Source organism: Chenopodium album, chromosome 12 (assembly GCF_948465745.1).
Source record: "Chenopodium album chromosome 12, dcCheAlbu1.1, whole genome shotgun sequence".
In the NCBI taxonomy this organism is placed as follows: Eukaryota; Viridiplantae; Streptophyta; class Magnoliopsida; order Caryophyllales; family Amaranthaceae; genus Chenopodium; species Chenopodium album.
In genome coordinates this window covers 14,232,564-14,254,051 of record NC_137845.1, presented here as the reverse complement: position 1 = coordinate 14,254,051, position 21,488 = coordinate 14,232,564, and the positions used below count along the sequence as shown (strand labels likewise).

Genomic DNA, 21,488 nt, shown 5'->3' with positions numbered 1-21,488 from the left:
AGTTTTAATTGTTTGAGAGAATTGATGTTCAATCATTGCAACAAAATTCATAAAAACACGAAAAACTTCTATTTTATCACCCAACAAATAAACCCACACAGCACGGGAAAAATCATCAACTATAGTAAAAAAATAACGAGCTCTACAAGAAGAAGCATGCCTATAAAAGCCCCACAAATCACAATGTATTTTCTCAAACATACGGCTTGCTTTATTATCACTAGTTGGAAACTTGTCCCTAGGGTGTTTGGCCTTAAAACAAACTTCACAATTTTTCTCTAAGCTACCCTTAAGACTATCAAGAGGAAGTAACTTCACTACATTCTCCGAAGGATGAACAAGTCTCTTATGCCAAAGATCTAACTGAGATGTTGCCGCAATCACTGAGATTTGTTGCACCGAATTCCCTTCGAAGTAGTAAAGTCCATCCCGTCTAGCTCCCGTTCCAATCAGCGTCCCCATTTGGTCCTATATAGCTGTAACACCCTAGAAATTCCTTTCTTTTAAAATACCTGTTTAAAACTTTAATTAGGAATATCTAAGACATTACCGCCACCGTGATAACGGCTAAGGCAACTATCAAAGACACACAGCGGAAGACTAATCTCAAACCCTTTCAAAACAAGTCAACTTAAAAGTCAATCAACGAAAGTAAAGTCAAACCAAAGTTAAACGAAGTAAAATAAAATCAACCTACAACTTGGAACCATTTTAGGCCCTTATTAAAACCAAACCAAATTCAAAACCTCTTTGTTAGTCACGCATAATAACATTATCATAAATAATTAAAGCGATAAACACATCATAAAATTATGGAAATTAGCATGATACGCTCTTCACTCAAGCCCATTCATGAATATGCTTCAACACCTGAAAAGCTTATCTCTACCTCTTTCCACTACTCTCCATTATAAATGGGTCATCATAGGGCCAAGATAAAGACAAGGCCAACAAACACACAAAACACACCATCAGCAAAGCTGAGTACATAAGCGCAAATAACACACTAGCATACGATTCTCTATCAACACACTACTTACCTTGTTGCACCTGTTTTTCAAGCATACCACATTCAATAAAAATTCTCACTAGACACTAAATAATTTATTTAGCATTGATTACGCATCGAACGGGTTTCCCCCTAGCCTCCCCCAATAAATTGAGGTTACTGACACGGGAGCTAACCGTGCCAGCATCAAAAACCACACATAGGTGGCGGAATTCCTGCGCATAATAATAATAAAAGGAATATACAGCGTCCTGTACTCCATTAGAAGTTATGGTTAAATATAAAACCCCATAACTCCCCCCATATGTTCATACTCAAGGTATATACGTTCCAAGAGTTTTGGTGCGTAATCTCTTTCACTTTACGTTATTTACCGATTATTAAACTTGGTGATGACTCTCAAACCATAATCATTCAATCAACAATAACTATTCAAACAATAAAATATATCAATTTAATTCTTGAATAATTAGTGACCACATAATATTTAATGTTGAACCCTTTTTAATTCTACCTCGGTGCCAATGACACCTTAAACGTATAAAGCGCCACAAATCCTATCCCTCGGTGTTAAAAACACCTTAAGTGCACTAAGGCACCAACATACAATTTATTCCTCGTGTACATAGACACTTATATAGCTCCTTTCCTCATGCTTATAACATCAATAAAAATTATATGAACCATAAATAAATTCTTTTTCAATATTCCAAACCAAATTAAACATTTAGTTTAATTAAATATGTCCTCTATCATGCCATAAATAAATATGTGGTTCATAAATAATATTCCAAACTATTATTTTCCATCCAATATTCTATTACAAATAAATCATGCTTCATAATCCAATCACCAATGACATCCAAATCATAATTTCCAAACCAAACCTAGCATGATACTACTTGAAATCAATTAAACACCTTTAGCATGCTACTACATCAATGTAATTATGCTAAGTACGCGAACGTAGCTCAAATAAGCCCTTAAAATAGCCGATTACACTACAACAATTCCCGAATCAAGTATCCTACATAAAAGGACAATAATACTATATTAATTCTCCTTGTATACACAATTTCCAGCAACTTAAATTTACTTTAGACTACTTAAAAAAAAATCTGAAAATTATTTAAAAACCCCTAATTAAACTCCTTTTTAATGGGTAATTACACCCTTTCATTAAAATCACAATTATACTACTTTAAATAAAATTCCAGCATTTTAAACTAATCAAAAACCCTTTAAAACTCAAGGATAAAATTTAAAGCATAAAAAAACTTCGTTAAAAATCAAAAACTGCCCGAAAATCATATTTAGAGGCTGAATTTGGCCACGAGAGGGTGGTACTCACTACCAAAGGTAGTGGCTTAAAACATTGTTTCCACATGGAAAACACTACTTTTTTTTTTTATCAAAATCGGATGAGTTCAGAACCTAATCGGGATTAAAACGGGATTAATATTAACGAATGGAAATCTAAGAATTAAAACACGAATTTACGTGTTCAAAATATTCTGGGATTAAGTTAAACTAATCAGTAGTTATAATCACCAAAATTTCAAACATCATTACTATAAAAGCCCTAAATCAATTGTTCGTAAAACCCCTAAAATCGTGATTTTCAATAATTAAAAACGCTAGGTTATAAAATTTACAAAATCTGAAAATTATGACATTTATAAAATTTGAAATTATAAAGTTTAATCATCAAAATACAATTTGATACTAATTAAATTAATTTCAAACAATAAAATCAAAACCCATAAATCAATAATTATAATTACACAAATTAATAAAACAAAGGAGAAAATAAGACCAACCTTTTTGTGTGGGAAATTTTTGGGGATTCATGGTGTATTTATAGAGTAGAGAGTGTAGGGTTAAATTTGGGCTTATAAAGATGTGGGCTTAAGTTATGGGTTTTGGGATGGGTTATTCCAATAAGATATATAGGAATAATTTACATTGCCCAATAATTAATAAACGTTTGACCCAAAATATATTTTACTTTTATAAAACCTTATATTTAAAATACTTTAACCCTTTAAAATATTTAATTAAAATACTTGAGCCCTTAACAATACATTTTATTAATACTTAAATACTTTATAAAAATACATAAAAATACGGGGTATTACAATAGCACACATAGAGGAATTAAATTTGACAATACGTTGCAAATCATCGTTTAGTTGAGAAACCAAAATCAAATTACAGGTCAAGTTGGGAACATAGAGAACATGATTAAGCACAATGGAATCAGATAAGCGAATCGAGCCCTCTTTCTCAGCAAGAACGGTCTCACCATTCGGCAAGCCAACCGGACAATAAAAAATAGGAGTTGTATCAAACAACCACGAAAAATTGTATGTGACATGATGAGTTGCACCTGTGTCGATAATCCACAAATTATCATCGAATTTACCATTCAATCGATTATCCGAAATCTTAGTAATACCGACAACAGCTGCGATAGCCTTCCATTGATCCGGGGTGAAAAGCTGAGAAGGGGAAGTTGTATTAGTGTTGCTGCCTAGACCCGAAGTCCCTGCATTGTTGTGTGTTGCATTTGCACGAGGTGTGCCTCGACTATTGCCTGTGTTGCTGCCACGACCCTGACCTGCCCCATTAGATCGTGGCTGATCAAACCACCTTTCAGGATAGCCATTAAGTTCATAGCAGTCACCAACTTTGTGACCCTGATTCTTGAAATGGGAACAAACTTGCAAATACCAGCACCCTGACGCCTCATGTCCGACCCTTTTACAATGAGTGCAGGTGGATTTTTCTCCTCGACCACGTCCCTTACCTGTACTAGGAGCAGCAGCACGCACAGCGAAGCCTACTGCCTCCATTGTTTATCCTCTAAAGTCGTCTTTGCTTGCCGAACTTGCTCATCTTGAATTACTAGCTGATATGCCCGATCAATGGTGGGCAAAGGGTCTTGGGGGAGGATGTTGGCCCGCAATTGAGCGTATTTTTCAGAATTCAAACCCATTAAAAAATCGTGCAGCTTTCCTGTCTCACGTCTTTGAGCGTGGAGTTCACCTGCCTTGCAATTTGAGCAACACGCACAATTGATTATGGGTTCATGATGAAATAGCTCCTCCCACAGAGCATTTAGCTTGCCAAAATATGTGGAAACAGACATGGATTTCGTCTGCTCGCACTTTGCAATCAAGGATTTCAATTGTTGAATTCTCGGACCATTAACAAGTGCAAAATGCTGTTTAAGATGATCCCATAGCTTCTTTGCCTCTCTATATTTTGTCAGGGTACTCTTGACCTCGGGATCTATGGTATTTGTAATCCACGAAACAAGCATAGCATTGATCGTGTTCCAATCCGACTGCGTACAGGGGGGAGTCGAACTAGTAATCGTTCCATCCAAAAAATCTAACTTTCGGCGTGCCTCCAATGCCATCTGAATATCCGCAACCCAATCATCGTAATTGTCTCCACATAATCGGGTCGGAGTTATAAAATCACCAGGTCGATCTTGTGACCCAAGGTAAAAAGGAGAATTCGGTTCAATTTTCGAAGGTGGTGGCGGTGGTGGTATATCTTCGCCTGCCATTTCTAGGGTTTAAAAAATTTCGGCTCCGATACCATGTAAAATAATGTGCAGTGTAAAACTTGCCTTCATTCATTAGAGATGCCATCAATATATAGCGTACAAAGATATTCTGTTGGACTTAGGAAACAATCTAGATAAGATCAAATACTATTAAAAATCCTAAGTCATGCCAACTATACGACATAAGATAATATCATATATTTCTATCTTAACATGGTGCAACCTAACCATTCATCAAAAACAATGTAAGATGTAAAATTATACATTATCTTACAACTTACATATTTTTTTTAATGAAAAAATATATAAGATGTAGGATAAATTCACAATTTGACCAATTTGTCAAAATGGGTCATATTCAAGTTGGTTTTGGGTGGTATTATATACATACATACATACATACATACATACATACATACATATATATATATATATATCGATTTTGTGTTATCTCTCAATAATTTTGTGTTTGTATCGTGTTGGTTTCGATCATGTTGTTATTGTATGTTAGAGATTTCCAGCTCTAGTGGAAGTACTTTGTAAGACGATTAAGGAGTAGATTGCAGTTGTAAGAAGTACCTTTTTTTTTTTTACTTAAAGTATGAATTGTGCCATTTAAGCAAACAAACATGCTTACTTGAAAACATTTCTACCGTCCCGAGGAAAGTTGTAGTGCTTGATGTGTGTTGTATTCCGCCTAATGTTTACTTAACTAAACTTATTAGAATTTATTTATTTTATTGGAATGTGTTTTAGTTATTTTATTGGAATGTGTTTTAGTCGTGAAGTGAACTTGGATACAAAGTCTTATTAACCCTTTCGATTCAAACGACTTTGCGAAATCTTTTAGACCTAAACTAGCTTGTCACTATTTTTTTTTTTAGTTTATTTATTAGCACTTGTCACTTGTGAACTTATTTTTCCTAATATTAGTTGATAAAAGATCAACATGTAGCAATCAATTGTGGTCTTGCTATTAGAAAACACGAATTGATTGTCGCCTTGCTATTAAATTAAAGGGATGTGGAATTTAGTTTAACTTTCAAAAGAATACTTTAACTTATTGCCTTTTTTTTTTTTTTGAAATATTTAACTTCTTAACTTGTACATACTTTAATTTGACTCTTTCAACTTACCGTATATTTTTTTGACATTATATCAGCATGTAAAATTATCATAACTATTGTATCATTTGAGCTAATTTTTGCCGTAATATTGTTTAATGTACCTGTATCAGAAATTATATTATTTCATCTAAACTTATGTGTAGTACTGAAAAATAATACTAGTACTCCGGTATTAGTAAGAAGTTGAAACAAACAACTTAATCATAGAAAATTGTTACTCATATATATTAAAAATGTAAAATCTCTTACAAATTCATAGTGCATTTCTTAGCAAGTACATACATGTCTCACACTGTCACACATTATTATTTTTTTTCCCAAACCCATCAAAATAAACCAAGGAAAAAAAATATATAAATAAACACACCACACCACACCACACATTACATATCCTCAATTATATCATCCCAAGTTTTAAGTCAAATTTGCTCATAATACTTTGGATGATCAACTAAATGGTTCAAGCATAGACTTGAGGGTTGGCAATGAGGTGCTCTTCAACAGCCTTAAACACCTTCTGAATTCCTTCTTTGGCCTTTTCAAGATCCTCTTCCTTCATCACACTGTCTCCCTTCATGTGATAGTGTGCTACCATCTTGCACCGGGTTCCGGCTTCGGACACCTCGTACTTGTCTTCATATACAGCGTACTCCACTGTATCAGGAAACACATCTCCTTCAATGCAAGTGTACTTTAGGTAGAAATTGTTTGCATCAATCTCATCAACTCTGTTTTTCACATATTTGAATGGAGCCTCTGCAAAATAATCAACAAATATATATAATATTAATGATCAAAGTTGTACATTTATAAACACAAAAGTCAAACCGTGTAAAAAAAAAAAAATTGTAAGTTGTATACGGCCATGCCTCTATATATAGCTTAAGAAAGCTAAAGAAATGTGATGTTGTTGGCCACACGGTCATTTGTGCACTTAATCATGCGTTATACCATGGCCTAAAAAGGCCATGGTAAAACGCATGCATGATTTGTATTTATCGATCATGATTACAGCTTACAACTTACAAGTTTTAGTTAATGATTCAAATATACTTATAAACTTTTGGGCCCAAGACCCGCCACTGCTTACAAGTTTTAGTTAATGATTCGAATATACTTTATCCATTTCTCATTGATAGATATTATATGTAACAAATTTAGTTATAATAAGTGAATGATAAAGTCAACTTGTTACCTATATTGCTTGTTTTATTACTTGGTGTAACGCACATAAGATAATTGAAAAACGTTAAGTTATTAAATAAACTAACCATCAGGGAAGTTGATCTTCTTGATGCTTCCAACAGTGGTAGAGTCACCTTCAATAAACTCAACAGATTTAGCAAACTGAGGGAAAGTCTTAGGAACAAAGTTATGGTTGTCAAGGGCTAGAGCTTGGAACAACCGGGACGCGGCGACAGGGCTAGTGATGTCAGCCAATGTGTATGTGAAAACACCCATGATTATTGTGATTACTAAGGAGCAATAAAGTTAAGAAATGATATATTTTTTTAGTAGGAATTGAAGGTGATCAAGTGAATTGGATATGCAAAGAATGAGAATATGATATGGTATTTATAGTGGTGGAGGGACGTACTATAATAAGAGAATGAAAACTTGGTAATGACAAAGAAGATGCCTCTTTAAATATTTTAGTGTCGTTATTGGGTAGTTCTTGGTGGAGCAGCCCTTGCTGAATAAGTGTCGATCATTTAATTGATTTCATATGTAAGATTAGTAGCTTTTTGATATTTTATCTTAGTAAATTGATCATGATTAGATATATAAAAGTGGTACAATTGATTTGCTCTCGATTATATAATTTTTAAGTATGAATATAATTATAATCTATTACTTGTAGTAGATGTACATAACTTTTATGTTACAATATTCACTTCAAATAAAAATCGACTTGATTGACATGAATTATCCAATTCGATATATAAGGGTCTAATACTTGAATATATAATCAAAACGTAGGAAATAAGAGAGCTTGCTATTTAGAAAGGGTCGATCTCTTGATAGTTGTCTGTTTGATTTTCTAAATAGAAAGGCTACATAATCTACAAGTCGGCCAATTTAAAAATAACACTCTGTAGCATAATATTTCTTAAATGAGACTATATTTTAAATATACAAATAGTAAAAGACTCATAAAACCGTTTAATTGCCAATTAAGTTATAATTGTTCACCGTTTTGCAAAATACTTTCTCCATCTATTGTTTTATAACTGCAACAGTTGTAATTTAATTACACTTATAGCACACATGTATGTTTGATGGTAATTTGTGATTTATATGTAGGGAAATACAAATACATGTTTAAGAAATATAACAATATATACTTCTAGAATGTCAATTCTTATCATTGAATAAAAAAAATAACTATACTTAAAATGATATAAGTTGTACATTAACATTTACGGAGTTTGAACTCCAAGCGTTACATTTTAAAAAGAACAGAGTTCGCACGTCTTAAAGATCTCCCTAAGACATTGTGTTAGAAGATAACATTGCATTAAAGGCATAAAAAAGATGGTAAGGCAGTGTTAGGTGAAGCAGAGTAGGTGAAGCAGTGAGAATTATTAGTCAAAAGAATACGACTCAAAATAGGAAACTAGGAAGATCAAGATTCAAGAGTGAATGTGTCAAAAGAATTCCACTAAATGGATATTATATAGACTTTTTTCAACTTGGATTTATTAAAAAAAAAAAAAAGTTTCAAATTGGATAATTGATCTTATTTAAAGAATAGCTACTTGCAAAAATAACCCACTGCTTTCTTCTTTTGGTACTTAAAATTGATTAGAAAGAAATTAGTTTGTTAATCTTCCACAAAATGACCATATTTATATATAGTTATTTCGTTAAATATTATGTGGAACTTTTGAAATTTTTTATATCTCACAAATTATACCTAATAGTTGAACGTAAGAGTTCACGGGAGTAGTATTATAGTAAAACTATTAATCGATGAATTCCGGTGTGTATACTAAAATCGTGTTCTACAAACATAATGCTATATGTATATTTTTCACACTGTTAGATCTATCCATTGCTAATTGTCAAATTAAAAGATCATAAGGACAATGATATTAAATTATTAAAAAATGAAAACACTTTCCCCAAATTGTCTAACTAACTTGCCACTAAATTTCCTTTATTTATACTTCGTATTGTTGAATAATTGTTTATATAAACATTATAATTTGTAGTGTACATGTACTTTTGGGACCAGGGATTATTGCCAAGAATCTATGAATAACACTTGTGAGAGTTGTGACATTTATTATATGACCAAATCCTTTCTCTCACCCCATTTTTAAAATAAATAATTAATTAATCAAATCATTTTGTCTTACGCAAAAAAAAAAAAAAAAAAAAAAGCAAACTCTATTATATTTTAATTGTTACATTTATTTATTTTTTCAAAAAAAAAAAATCAATTAAATAACGTTCCTAAGAAAGTCTATGTGTCACGTAGACCCCTTTGTTACGCCACATCATTCACTTAACTTCTTATTATGCCACATCACTCACAAAACGTCACATGACTCTCCCTTCCATATGTTTCTCAATGCATGTCATGCACTTATAATAAAAAAATGTTCCTCAAAAGATTTGAAGATGCAACCTCTAATTCTAGAACTAAGCATCTTACCATTTTATGTTATCCTTTGATACAAAACATTAATTTGTATAACAAATCTAATTACAAGAAAAATGTAATGACTCGGGGCATCATCCGGGCCCAAATACTAGTTTATTTATTATTCAGTACTTGTTTGTAGTTGGTATTAATGCATCAACGACTAACACGTCCAAAAAACTTGTGTGTATCTAGTGGCGGATCCAGGTTTCCGAGATGGTGAGTCATCATCAATTATTGATCACTTGTGCAAGTACAAATTTTTTTTTCCCACATCTTGTTCATAATTAATTTCAATCCAAAAATTATACATATAAAAAAAAATTATATTTCACCAAATTGACTTCAATCCAAAAATAGGATACTGATAAACGGGCCTGGGCTACACCCGTCACAAGTGTCCACTTTAAACGACCAAGGAGGTTCCACCTCAAAACCATATGGTAATGAGGAGATTAGCCCCTTAGCCTTATAAAGTGGACACGACTTTCTCCTTTATTCAATGTGGGATACACATCCCACTATTTCTCTTCACTTTTATACTCTTTCAATGTGGGACAACACTTTCACTCACATGTGGGTTTTCTCATGGGCTCAACACTCCCCCTCACATGTGAGTAGTCCATAATACTGGCCCACATCACAACACAACCCAACCTGACTCTGATACCATGATAAACGGGCCTAAGCCACACCCGTCACAAGTGTCCACTTTACACGACCAAGGAGGTTCCACCTCAAAACCATATGGCAATGAGGAGAGTAGCCCCTTAGCCTTATAAAGTGGACACGACTTTCTCCTTTATTCAATGTGGGATACACATCCCACTATTTCTCTTCACTTTTATACTCTTTTAATGTGGGACAACATTTTCACTCACATGTGAGTTTTCTCATGGGCTCAACTCTCCCCCTCACATGTGAGTTGTCCATAATACTTGCCCAGATCACAACACAACCCAACCTGGTTTTGATACCATGATAAACGGGCCTGAGCCACACCCGTCACAAGTGTCCACTTTACACGACCAAGGAGGTTCCACCTCAAAACCATATGGCAATGAGGGGAGTAGCCCCTTAGCCTTATAAAGTGGACACGACTTTCTCCTTTCTTCAATGTGGGATACACATCTCACTATTTCTCTTCACTTTTATACTCTTTCAATATGGGACAACACTTTCACTCACATGTGGGTTTTCTCATGGGCTCAACAGATACAAAAATCCATACTACAACCAAATACTACTAAAAAATTCAATCTTATAAGTCGAAAGTACTACAAATAACATGTTACAAACAAATCGTACTATAGAATTACTACATTAACTTTATGATTTTTTACTTAATTGATAAGCTTTGGGGAAAAAATATTAAAATTTGTTGCACAAATATAGGATATAAATAGAAGCAAAAAATATTTTAAAAAAAATGAAATAACTTAAGAGACTGGTTATTAAATATAATCGGTCTCTTTAAATATAAAAGAAAGTAGCGCAAAACTCATGAAATGCAATAGTAGCATCAAAGAGACTGGTAATATATAATAAGAGGTCTCTTTGATTTTTTAAAAAAAGAACACTGACGCAGCGCAAAGCTCTTGTAAATGCAATAGAAGCATCAAAGCTAAGAGACTGCTTATCTATAATAAGAGGTCTCTCTATTTTTTATAAAAAAAAAAAACTTAATATCAATTTTTTTTTTAAATGGTTAGTCACGTGCACCACTATGCACATGAATAGATCTGCCCCTGTGCGTAACGTTGAAAAACAATTAATATGAAACTCATTTCGCATATAAAGACTTTATTAATTCAACTAAAAGAGGATATAAAAGTTAATTATAAAATTAAAGATTATTGGTACTTTTTTTTTTTATATTTCCCCAACTTCTCTAACAATTTTTTTTATTTTTTTATTTTATTATTATTTTTTTTTTGAGGAAAACTTGTCTAACAAATTTACCACTTAATAAAGTTTCCAATTTATATTATGATTATTATCTACTTCCTCCACTTCACTTTATTTGCAACATTTTGGAGTTTGACACTCTTTTAACTCTCTCATATTTTGTCATGTTGTGATTTATTCTATCCTTAACATATTTTTTTTTTAATTGTAAAAATGAACTATTTTGGCCTTATATTATCAAATTTATCATTATATTTTCACTTATTTCAAGAAAAAAAAAATGTAAATAAGTCAAATAACATAAATTTATGAAAAATAGGTTCTAAAAAAAGATAAATAAGAGCAAATTAAATCATGATAAAATTCAACAAAATTAAGTTTTGATAATAAGTTCATATTGAGCTCAAATAAATGAAAATCAAGTAATATAGAACAAACTCTAAGGATAAAAAATGAAATTATTAACATAAATTATAATTATTAACTAATGAAGTAATTGACATACACATACTCCGTATAATTTTGTCATAATAATGCTAATTATTTTACCAAGTGTCCGCCCCCCCCCCCCCCCCCCCCCAACCCCTCCAAAAAAAAAAAAAAAAAAAAAAAAACAAATCTAACTGGTATAATTTTTTCCCCTTGCGCGCTTCAATCATGCATTAGGATTGGAGTCTTTTGAAAAGAGGTAGGTGAGTGTGTCAAGTTGTGTCTAATAATTACATTGAAAATTAGGCAAAGTAGTTCTACGTTATATTCCTATGATTATGGCACTACCCTGCAAGATGTGATTAAGTTTAGTGGGGCTTGCTATTGCTCTAATTGTCGCATTTGTATTTACTTTGTAACTGTCTCTTGATTATCATGCATTTAATTGTTGAAAATTCTAGTAATACATCAATCTACTACTAGATAATTTGGCTTGTGTCCGATCAGACAGGACATAGTCATGTTGCCTTATTGGAGATGTGTCCTCAGCTCCTTGCCGATCAAACGCCTTTGCTTGACTGGCAAATTTCGGGGTATCCACTAGTTTATTTTCATACCCGATTGAGCGAGCTTGCCCAACCATGCCAGTTGGACTCGATCTGGTGACGTGGTTGTGACTATTTGTTTCCTTTTGTCGCTCTCCTATAAAAATAGCCTTTTGGCCTTCATATATTTTGATTAATTTTAGAATACATGTTGAGCGTGAAAACACAATAAACACAAACCCTAATATCTGTACGAGAGATTTAAACGGTTCTTGTAACAATTCCATAATTTGAGTTCGGGTTGATACGTTAAAAAATAAATTGTGTTAACCTTCGGGTCATGAGAATATGTGTATTGATGGTGGCATATTTTGCTTCACTACTTCCACGACACAACTATTAATTTAAAGATCTTATGTCAAGAACTATACTTCTTCTCCTTTGCATATATTTTTCATGGAATCAACATGTAATTTTATCAACATTAATTACCACCCCAAAAGCCGGTTGTAGGGAACTACGAGTATTAATTGTCATCCTAATTGCTTCATGATTAACTCAAGCTCAACTCGATATTTTCATGAGCTGATCACAACTAAGCATAACTCAAAAACCTAAAAACAAGCTCTATGTTATACTTTAAACTATTTATTTATCTTAGTTTATAAAACACATCAAACTTAGGGCCTGTTCTGATTAACTGAACTGAGCTGAGTTGAGCTGAGCTCAACTGAACTGAATATTTTATAAGAGAAAGAAATTAAGAACTGAATTTATTGGAGCTGAACTGAACTGAAATGAAAATAATCTGAAGAGAACAGACCCTTAATCTAAATTTGTGATATTCATAGATTTATACAAGGTGGTTGGCACTAATTTCCAAAAGAATTACACATTTATCACAAATGAGCAAAACTTTAAAAAGATTATTTTTCAATATTGTCATATTATAATCAATTGTACTAGGTTGTAAGGTGCAAGAGTTGCAAAAAAATAAATAAATAAATAAAAATAAAAAAATCACTAAGTAGCTACTCCGTTTATTACTAATTACATTTGAGATGAAATCTTATTTCGCGTGTATATGATCAAATTCGCTAGATGAGTATGTGATTATTTGTATTTGAATTCTCAACCAAAAGCTTAAGCTTATGGTTGAGGCTCAGTAATATGTTTTATACTCTATCACTTCCCCTCACATGAAAGGCTCTTTGGGCTTGAAATGAAATGTGGATGCAACACAGGCTCACCCATACCTGGCTCGAATTAATTCCACTTTGAAGGAGGAGTGGATGAGATTTGAACCCGTGACCTCTATGTCACGTTGGCTCTGATACCATGTTAGTGGACCAACTCAACCAAAAACTTAAGCTTATGGTTAAGGCACAGGAATATGTTTTATACTCTATCAAATGTAAGTTTGTAACCACAAAGATAGAACCAAATGACTTGTAAAAAAAAAAAAAAAAATAAATAAATCATAAAACATATAAAATAAAAAAAATAATAATAAAAAAACATTGGGCTGGGGGTTTACATGTTCATGTGGGCTAGGCCTTAGTTGGGCCTGTCAAACATAGATTATTTATCTACGTCATAAAATAGGCCTATTAAGCAGCTCAGGTATCAGCTAGTACGAGTTTTTTTCATGGAGAAATTAGACGTATAATCACAGCCAATCATCTCAATTAACATCTTTTGTAGCTCTTCCAAATTGTTCCCCTCCTGCTCATGCAACATTTCAAGGCCATTAATTCAGTGTTAATTTTAATCAGCGAATCGAAATATTACGGTTTTTAATAATATACAACCTAAGGTGAACATAAGCATTGAATATATTTTATAAATTGGTAATACTAAATATTAGCTTACAAAAAATCAAGTTTGTAAGCTAGTTTTTAGTACCAATTTAGAATTTACTATTTAGCGTGACCATAGTAGTTGGAACATATTTCATTGAGCGAGCTCTGAACTCGAACTTGAATTATTTATATCAAACCAAGTTCAAGCAAGATTTAAAAAAGTTCAAACTTGGTACGTAAAGTAAAATATATACATTATTTGCTTGCTATTCTTAGATATGCAATGGGTTTGTATCCCAATATACAAATGAAGGTAAATACCTGTTGGCATCTAGTTCTCTTAATGGTCGCAGCCATCTCTTGCATAAAATCTTCAAAGTTCTGCAAATGATCAACAACTTTTAATAACAGGGTAAAAGAGCATTTTCTAGTAGTGCACCTTATCTAGTAATATGAATCACTAAACAAATAACCAAGTAAAAAAAAGAGGTGGGTTTGTAGCTTAATATATTAATTATGTGTGAATGACCTCCAATCAAATGCGATCAATTAATTAGAGAATAGGGATTAAGGTAGTAATATTGGACCTAATTTGGACTCACCTCATCATCATCATCTGAAAGGAGATCATATATTCCTGCATCATAAACTGATCTTTTACCCTTATCTGACAAAACTGCCCCCAATGTAAAAACAATAAAATAAACCATGTCAATGATAATGTAACATTAATTTTGCTGGCTATTCAAATACTCCGAAGTATTCGCCTCAATCCAAAATTACTAGTCATATTATTCATATGTTCGGAAAAATGAATTTGTATCAGACACTTCTTAAATTAGTATGTTAATGATTTGTGATTGGATTTCCAAGATACTTTTGTAAGTAAACTCGTGTTACAACCATAATTTAATATAAGGGATTAGGACTATCGCGATAATTAACTCCTTAGAAGAAATGTACGTAGTTCTAAGAAAGTGTGAAACTAACCAGAGTAAGCCTCTTGAATTTGTTGAAACCTTCTCTTAGCTTCCCCTGCTAATTTCGGGTCTTTTATCCATCTATCTGGATGCCATTTCTGTAACCCATCACACCATTACTCAAATTACGTACATTCATTCAAACAACTCAACGTAATAGTCAAGTATGCAATAATGTAACAGAATTGAAAAAACACAGGCTAAAATTTAATCAAATGTTAGCATATAATTAAGCTAGTTGCATTAAGATATACCAATGCAAGAGAGCGATAAGCGCGACGAATTTCATTATTGGTGGCTTGTTTACAAAGGCCTAGAATTTCATAATAACAAGTAGAATTGGAAGAAAGTGTTTCAAGATGATCAGCCATTTTTTGTGTAAGAATTTTTGAGAGGAAAGTTGGTGAATTTGGGTTAGGAGTTTTTCGAGGTTAAGGTTGTTTTGACGGTTAGGCTGAATTGAATGTCAGAGTTGTGTAGTTAAAAGAGGTTGCTATTTGTACGTAGAAGATTCCAGAGGTTTAGACGCAAATTTTGGTAGTAACCAAAAATGTACTATTTTTGGAAAAGATGTGGTGCTCCATAGAATTTGATCGAGTTTGATATGTGGTAGAGATTGAGGCTGGACTACTGGAGCAAGCATGTGTACATTTTTGTATATATTCTCTGTCTCTATATGTTACCAACTACCAAGTACGGAGTAGTATGTATACCATTTAGGCATTTAATTAAAAACTCGGCCTAGATCCGCCTGTTGGACAGGTCTACCAATAATACCCCGTATTGAACTTTAGCTAAATAAAATATAACTTTGATATGTACATAGTATTGATCAATTGTGTTATTTTTTTATTTTATTTTTATAGGATTCCAAATCGTATAAGTTTGTTGAAGCTACGTTTGATAAATGGTAGTAATAAGAAGTCTATAGACACAATAAGATCTCTGGTATTTTATGATAAAAAAAATAAAGAATATTCTAGTGTATTTATACTCTTACATCTCTAAAGCTAATATTTTAATTAAAAGTAATATTTTTTTAGGGATAAAAATTCTAGTTTGGTACATAAAATTACCGTCTTATAGTTATATTAAAACTTATAACTAGACGCTTATATGTATAATAATATGAGAGTTAGAGTTTGAATCAAATACCAACTCTTAAAAATTTATCTCGTCCTATTATTACCTAATAATATCAATTCCTAAGAGAGTCATATTTATGTCATCACTCCTCAAAATCCTATATAAACCCCCCTTATTGGCCTTATACCTCACCTTCAAAACTACACAAGTCAACCTTCATACATCATACTCTGTTGAGAAAACAAAACCAAAACAATAAACCCTAGAAAAACAATGAAGACAATTATATTCATGGGTTTACTAGCTCTTTTCATAGGAGGAACCTATGCCCGAGATGTGCAACCGGAGGTGTTTGTACACCCGCGCCTACACCCTCACCCACGCTTGCACCCACACCCACACTCGCACCCTCACTACCGCCACATGTTCCCCGGATGGAGGTCATTGCCACCATTGTTCCCGCCATTGCCTCCGTTGCCTGCCGGCATTGATTGCAAGAATGAAGTAGGAAACTATCTCATCAATCATCAACAAGGTTCCTTGAGTGATGAATGTTGTTCTTTACTCGAAAACAACCCGAGCCCTCTAGTCAAGAGCATTTACATCCAAGCATGCTCTAGTGGTGCTGCATCCCCTCCTAGTGCTTAAGAACTTACATAATTAACATTGCAATAGTTTTATTATTATTATTATTACTATTTTATATTATGCAATAATAGTCATTAGGAACTTTAGATTAAAATAAATGTGGTTTTCACATATTTACACATGTACTGGTAGTTCTCGTGGGTTCATTATTTTTTATAGTTTTGATATCATTAATAAAGTTATTAGTCTTATTACGGAAGTTTAGTTAGTGTTATAGTTATAACTCGTATTAATTTTGTATATTTCATCTACAATTTTTTATTTTTTTTCCTTACGATCTTTTACGCAAATATCTTAATTGTAATTAATCATTTGCTTGTGTCAGGTTATACAACGTTAGTTAGAAAAGTGTTATATAATTTGGCCAAAAATTGGTGTCTAAATCATCACGAAGTATCTATCTCAAGATTCTCAACGAACCCATTCAACAAATTCACAATTAATTTCTTTGCAATATCGTTTTATCTTATCATAAACGATTTCTAAGTATGAAGTACAACCATTATAATCATTGGTAAATTTGATCATCAAAATAGAATAAAATAATTTCAATTGATACTGAAAAGTTTAAAACATAGTGTTGTGATCTGATAACTATGATTTTAATTACAATTACTACATTAAATTTAAGGAATTCCAAATATACAAAAAATATTTCGTACGTAGATACTAAATAGTAGACCATGTGGTGGATGATGAGGGGTAAAAGTGAGAATTCCTTACCATAGTACTCCGTAAGAAAAAAGCAAAATAATGATGATAATTTCTGTAAAAAATATAAATCTAATACAAAAGTCGATTAGAAGATAAAATAAATTTATTGTATTATATTGCCTAATAATAATATCAATCCCTAGAGAGTTTTAAGTTTATGCAATCACTCTTTAAAATACTATATAAACTCCTTTATACCTCAGTTTCAAAATCACACAAATCAACCTTCAAACCCTTTTGTGGGTTATCGTGAAAACGCAAACCAAAACAAAACACTAACAAAAAAAAAACCTTACAAAGCATGAAGACAATCATATTCATTGGTTTACCAGCTCTTTTCATAGGAGGAACCTTTGCTCAAGTGCAACCTGAGGTGTTCCTACCCAATCCTACACCCGCACGGGCCGCACCTACACCCTCACCCTCACTTTAAGCCACCTCACGCCCGCCACATGTTCCCCGGATGGAAGAGGGCATTGCCACCATTGGCTGATTTGCCACCATTGCCTCCATTGCCCGCTGGTATTGATTGCAAAAACGAAGTTGGAAATTATCTTATTAATCATCCTCAAAATTCATTGAGTGATGAATGTTGTTCGTTACTCGAAAACGACCCAAGTCCCCTAATCAAGAATATCTACAATCAAGCATGCACCGGTGGTGCTGCATCCCCTCCTAGCGCATAGGAAGTTATCGATACGTAATTAGCATGCATTAGTTTTATAATTATATTTTTAAATTAGGCAATAGTAGTCATTAGAAACCTTAGAACAAAATAAATGTGGTAATCACATATTTAAATACTCCGTATGTACTGATAGTTCATAGTTCTCCTTAGGAAAACTAGCTGTTTTTATTTTTTGTTTTTATAGTTATGATATCATTAATTAACTTTATATTATAAAAGTTTTAATTAAGCATATTATTATTTATATGTTGCCTTTGCATTATTTTTTACTACTTCCTCCGTTCTTTTATTATTGCACCACTTGCCTTTTTAGGAAGTTTCACAAATATTACACCATTTTCTCTTTAGGAAAAAAATTATTTGTGTTCATACTACAAATACCCAACATACCCTTGTTTTTTCACACTTACTTTTTAGTTTATCAATATGTCACATGGGCAATTTTGTATTTTTACCTTTCTCTCTTACTTTTTTCTACTACCAAAATATTTGTGCCCAACTCCTATGGTGCAATAATGAAAAAAACGGAGGAAATACGTAATTTTTAACTTGTTATACATAATATGCTTGTGTCAGGTTATATTAATAACAACCTTGTTACAAATATAACATATTCAAGTTACTTAAAAAAGTGGTTCTTGTAAAAAAAAAAGAAAAAAAAGAAAAAAAATTGGTTAATTTTGCCATAAATATTCTATCGCTTGCCCCTCCATCTCTTAATGACAGAATCATGCCCCGTTCTTTAGAGCTACTCTGCTCTACTGAGCCCTGCTCTGCTTAAATCAAATCTGCTCTGCTCAAAGTAAATCTGCTCTGCTCTACTCTATTTTCAAATAATAATTAATAATAACAATAATGATAATTAATATTCAATAATAATAATAATTAATATTGTATTGATGATAATAATTTATTATTTTGAATAATTATAATAATTATTAATAAAATAATTTTAATAATTATTAATATTAATGATAATTAATATTTATTAATCATAATAATAATTAATAATAATAGTTATCATTATTAATATTTAATAATTCAAACTATTAAGAATTAATATTTAATAATATTATTAATTAATAATTATAACAATTCTTTCAAAAAAATAAATAATAATAATAATAATTAATAACAATTTCTTTTATAAACATTTGATATTAGAATCACAATGTGTAGAAACATTATATGTATGTGGGTATTGATTGTTAGTTCATTGAGTTGAATTATTTTTCAAATCTTTCCATACAATTTAAGAATTAAAAAAAAGAGGTTGTTTTCAAGTAGTACTTTGTATATCATTATTATATTTAGGGTATAAAATATATGATTAAGACAAATTTATAAGTAAAATCATTATTACTCATTAAATCATTTTATTTTAAAATTTTTGTGAAATAAATATAAGTAAACCGTTGTCTTTTATCTTTCTACTATTACCATATGTTAAATATGGTATACATATATTTATGTTTTCACTCACCTAAATCAATGGTATATGCACTTAGTAATAGTAATAGTAATAACAACAACATTAATAATAATAACATTAATAATAGTATGACTTTATTGTAGATAGAGGAGTGGGGGCCCAGATTGTATCTTGCCTTCCCACTAATTTATTGTAGATTGTATGACTTTTGTTTTTGAGATAATAATAATAATAATAGTATTAATAATAATAGTATTAATAATAATAGTAATAATAATAATAATAACAACATTAATAATAATAACATTAATAATATTAATAATAATAATAATAGTAATAATAATAATAGTAATAATAATAGTAATAATAATAATAATAGTAATAGTAATAATAATAATAAGAAGAATAATAAGAATAAGAATAATAATAATAATAATAATAATAATAATAATAATAATAATAATAATAATAATAATAATAATAGCTAGAGGGGTGGGGGCCCAGATTGTATCTCGGCTCCCTACCAATTTCTTGTAAATTGATTGACCCTGTAGGTTTTGTTATAATAATAATAATAATAATAATAATAATAATAATAATAATAATAATAATAATAATAATAATAATAATAATAATAATAATAATAATAATAATAATAATAATAATAATAATAACATTAATAATAATAACATTAATAATAGTATTAATAATAATGTTGAAATCTGCTCTGCTCTGCTCTGCTCGGCTCGGCTTTGCTCTGCTCTGCTCTGCTAACCCCTGCTCTGTTGAAATCTGCTCTGCTCTGCTAACCCCTGCTCTGCGCTGCTCTGCTCAGAAGCTCAAAAGAATAGGGTCTCACTTCAATTATTATCCCTGTCTAATTGTTCATAAGAATATGTGTGTTATCTTTTTTTTTTTTCCTAAAATTCTACACAATACTCCTTAAGTATTCACTTTTTCATGTTGTGCTCCCTCCTTTTAAAAGTTCCACGCTGTAACCTCAAGGTCCATTTATTAAACCCTCCGTTGCATGTTGTCGTTACATGTAACCTTATCATAAACCCTCCGTTACATGTTGTCGTTAGTAGAGCCCACTTTACACCTATTTTATTTATTTTTCTTGATTTTCAAATTAAAAAATGTTATGTTAAAGGTTTTAGGGGTAATTTTAGTTCTTAAGGATCCAAATTGAGCTCGGATTTTGCAAAAAGATTACGTAAAAGCCTCGTTTTGTGAATTTAGGTTCCCGTAGTTAAATTTAGAATTCACAAAACGAGGCTTTTACGTTATTTTTTTTTTGCAAAATGACCCCTAAAACCTTTAACGAAACACAAAAATCGAGAGAAAAAATGAAATAGGTGTAAAGTGGGCCCTTTTAGGAGAGTGGTTTTCTATATAGTAACCCTCTTAATTTCACTTTTTTACGCTGGGTGGTTGTGTCCCTCTTTATATCACTTTCCACGCTGTAACCCGCAAAGTACATTTAATTTCCATACATAGTTGTTAACAAATTCCGTTAGTTGGGCCCACTTTCCAATTATTAATATTTTTTTTATCAATTTACATGTTAAAAAATGTTCCGTCAAAGGTTTGGGGCTATTTTGGCCCTAAAGAATCCAAATCGAGCTCAAATTTAAGAAAAACGTAAATGCCTCGTTTTGCATATTAAAAAATGTCTCCATTTGTGTGTATACGTTTTTTTATATGCAATACGAGACATTTATGTTTTTTTTTTTTTTTTGCGAAATCTGAACTCAATTTGAATTCTTAAGAACTAAAAAACTCACATTTAACGGAACATTTTTCAACACGCAAATCGATAACCATCTAACAATCCTAATTACACACTCGAAAAATGAACTAATAATATAACATCTCAATTATCCACACAAAA

At 31.6% G+C, this 21,488-nt stretch overlaps 3 protein-coding genes across 3 annotated transcripts; all 3 read right to left on the bottom strand.

The window, feature by feature from the left end:
• Positions 1–2,010: 2,010 nt before the first annotated feature.
• On the bottom strand, positions 2,011–4,586 carry LOC145570932 (uncharacterized). Its single transcript, XM_081630049.1, has 3 exons — positions 3,900–4,586; positions 3,183–3,708; positions 2,011–2,036 (listed from the first exon to the last, which is right to left on the bottom strand). Exons 1-3 carry the CDS (start codon positions 4,584–4,586, stop codon positions 2,011–2,013), a joined length of 1,239 nt encoding a protein of 412 aa, XP_081486175.1.
• Positions 4,587–5,910: 1,324 nt separating this feature from the next.
• Positions 5,911–7,280, bottom strand: LOC145572086 (pathogenesis-related protein STH-21-like). The gene is made up of 2 exons (XM_081631107.1): positions 6,985–7,280; positions 5,911–6,469 (listed from the first exon to the last, which is right to left on the bottom strand). The coding sequence occupies exons 1-2, from the start codon at positions 7,172–7,174 to the stop codon at positions 6,174–6,176; spliced, it is 486 nt and encodes a 161-aa protein (XP_081487233.1). The 5' UTR covers positions 7,175–7,280; the 3' UTR covers positions 5,911–6,173.
• A 6,497-nt stretch (positions 7,281–13,777) lies between these two features.
• LOC145572085 (uncharacterized) lies at positions 13,778–15,468 on the bottom strand. The gene is made up of 5 exons (XM_081631106.1): positions 15,281–15,468; positions 15,037–15,124; positions 14,649–14,722; positions 14,368–14,427; positions 13,778–13,969 (listed from the first exon to the last, which is right to left on the bottom strand). Exons 1-5 carry the CDS (start codon positions 15,395–15,397, stop codon positions 13,871–13,873), a joined length of 438 nt encoding a protein of 145 aa, XP_081487232.1. The 5' UTR covers positions 15,398–15,468; the 3' UTR covers positions 13,778–13,870.
• Positions 15,469–21,488: the final 6,020 nt, after the last annotated feature.

Excerpts from the sequence above, each read along its gene's own strand:
- LOC145572085 (XM_081631106.1), bottom strand. The coding sequence starts at position 15,397 with ATGGCTGATCATCTTGAAACACTTTCTTCCAATTCTACTTGTTATTAT. Across the intron at positions 15,125-15,280 it reads CTTATCGCTCTCTTGCATTG|AAATGGCATCCAGATAGATG; the intron begins GTATATCTTAAT and ends GATGGGTTACAG. Across the intron at positions 14,428-14,648 it reads TTTCAGATGATGATGATGAG|AACTTTGAAGATTTTATGCA; the intron begins GTGAGTCCAAAT and ends GATCATTTGCAG.
- LOC145572086 (XM_081631107.1), bottom strand. The coding sequence starts at position 7,174 with ATGGGTGTTTTCACATACACATTGGCTGACATCACTAGCCCTGTCGCC. Across the intron at positions 6,470-6,984 it reads GAAGATCAACTTCCCTGATG|AGGCTCCATTCAAATATGTG; the intron begins GTTAGTTTATTT and ends ATTATTTTGCAG.
- LOC145570932 (XM_081630049.1), bottom strand. The coding sequence starts at position 4,586 with ATGGCAGGCGAAGATATACCACCACCGCCACCACCTTCGAAAATTGAA. Across the intron at positions 3,709-3,899 it reads TAGTAATTCAAGATGAGCAA|GGTCACAAAGTTGGTGACTG; the intron begins GTTCGGCAAGCA and ends TTCAAGAATCAG. Across the intron at positions 2,037-3,182 it reads ACTAAACGATGATTTGCAAC|GATACTTGATTCGGGAATTG; the intron begins GTATTGTCAAAT and ends CCTTTTATGTAG.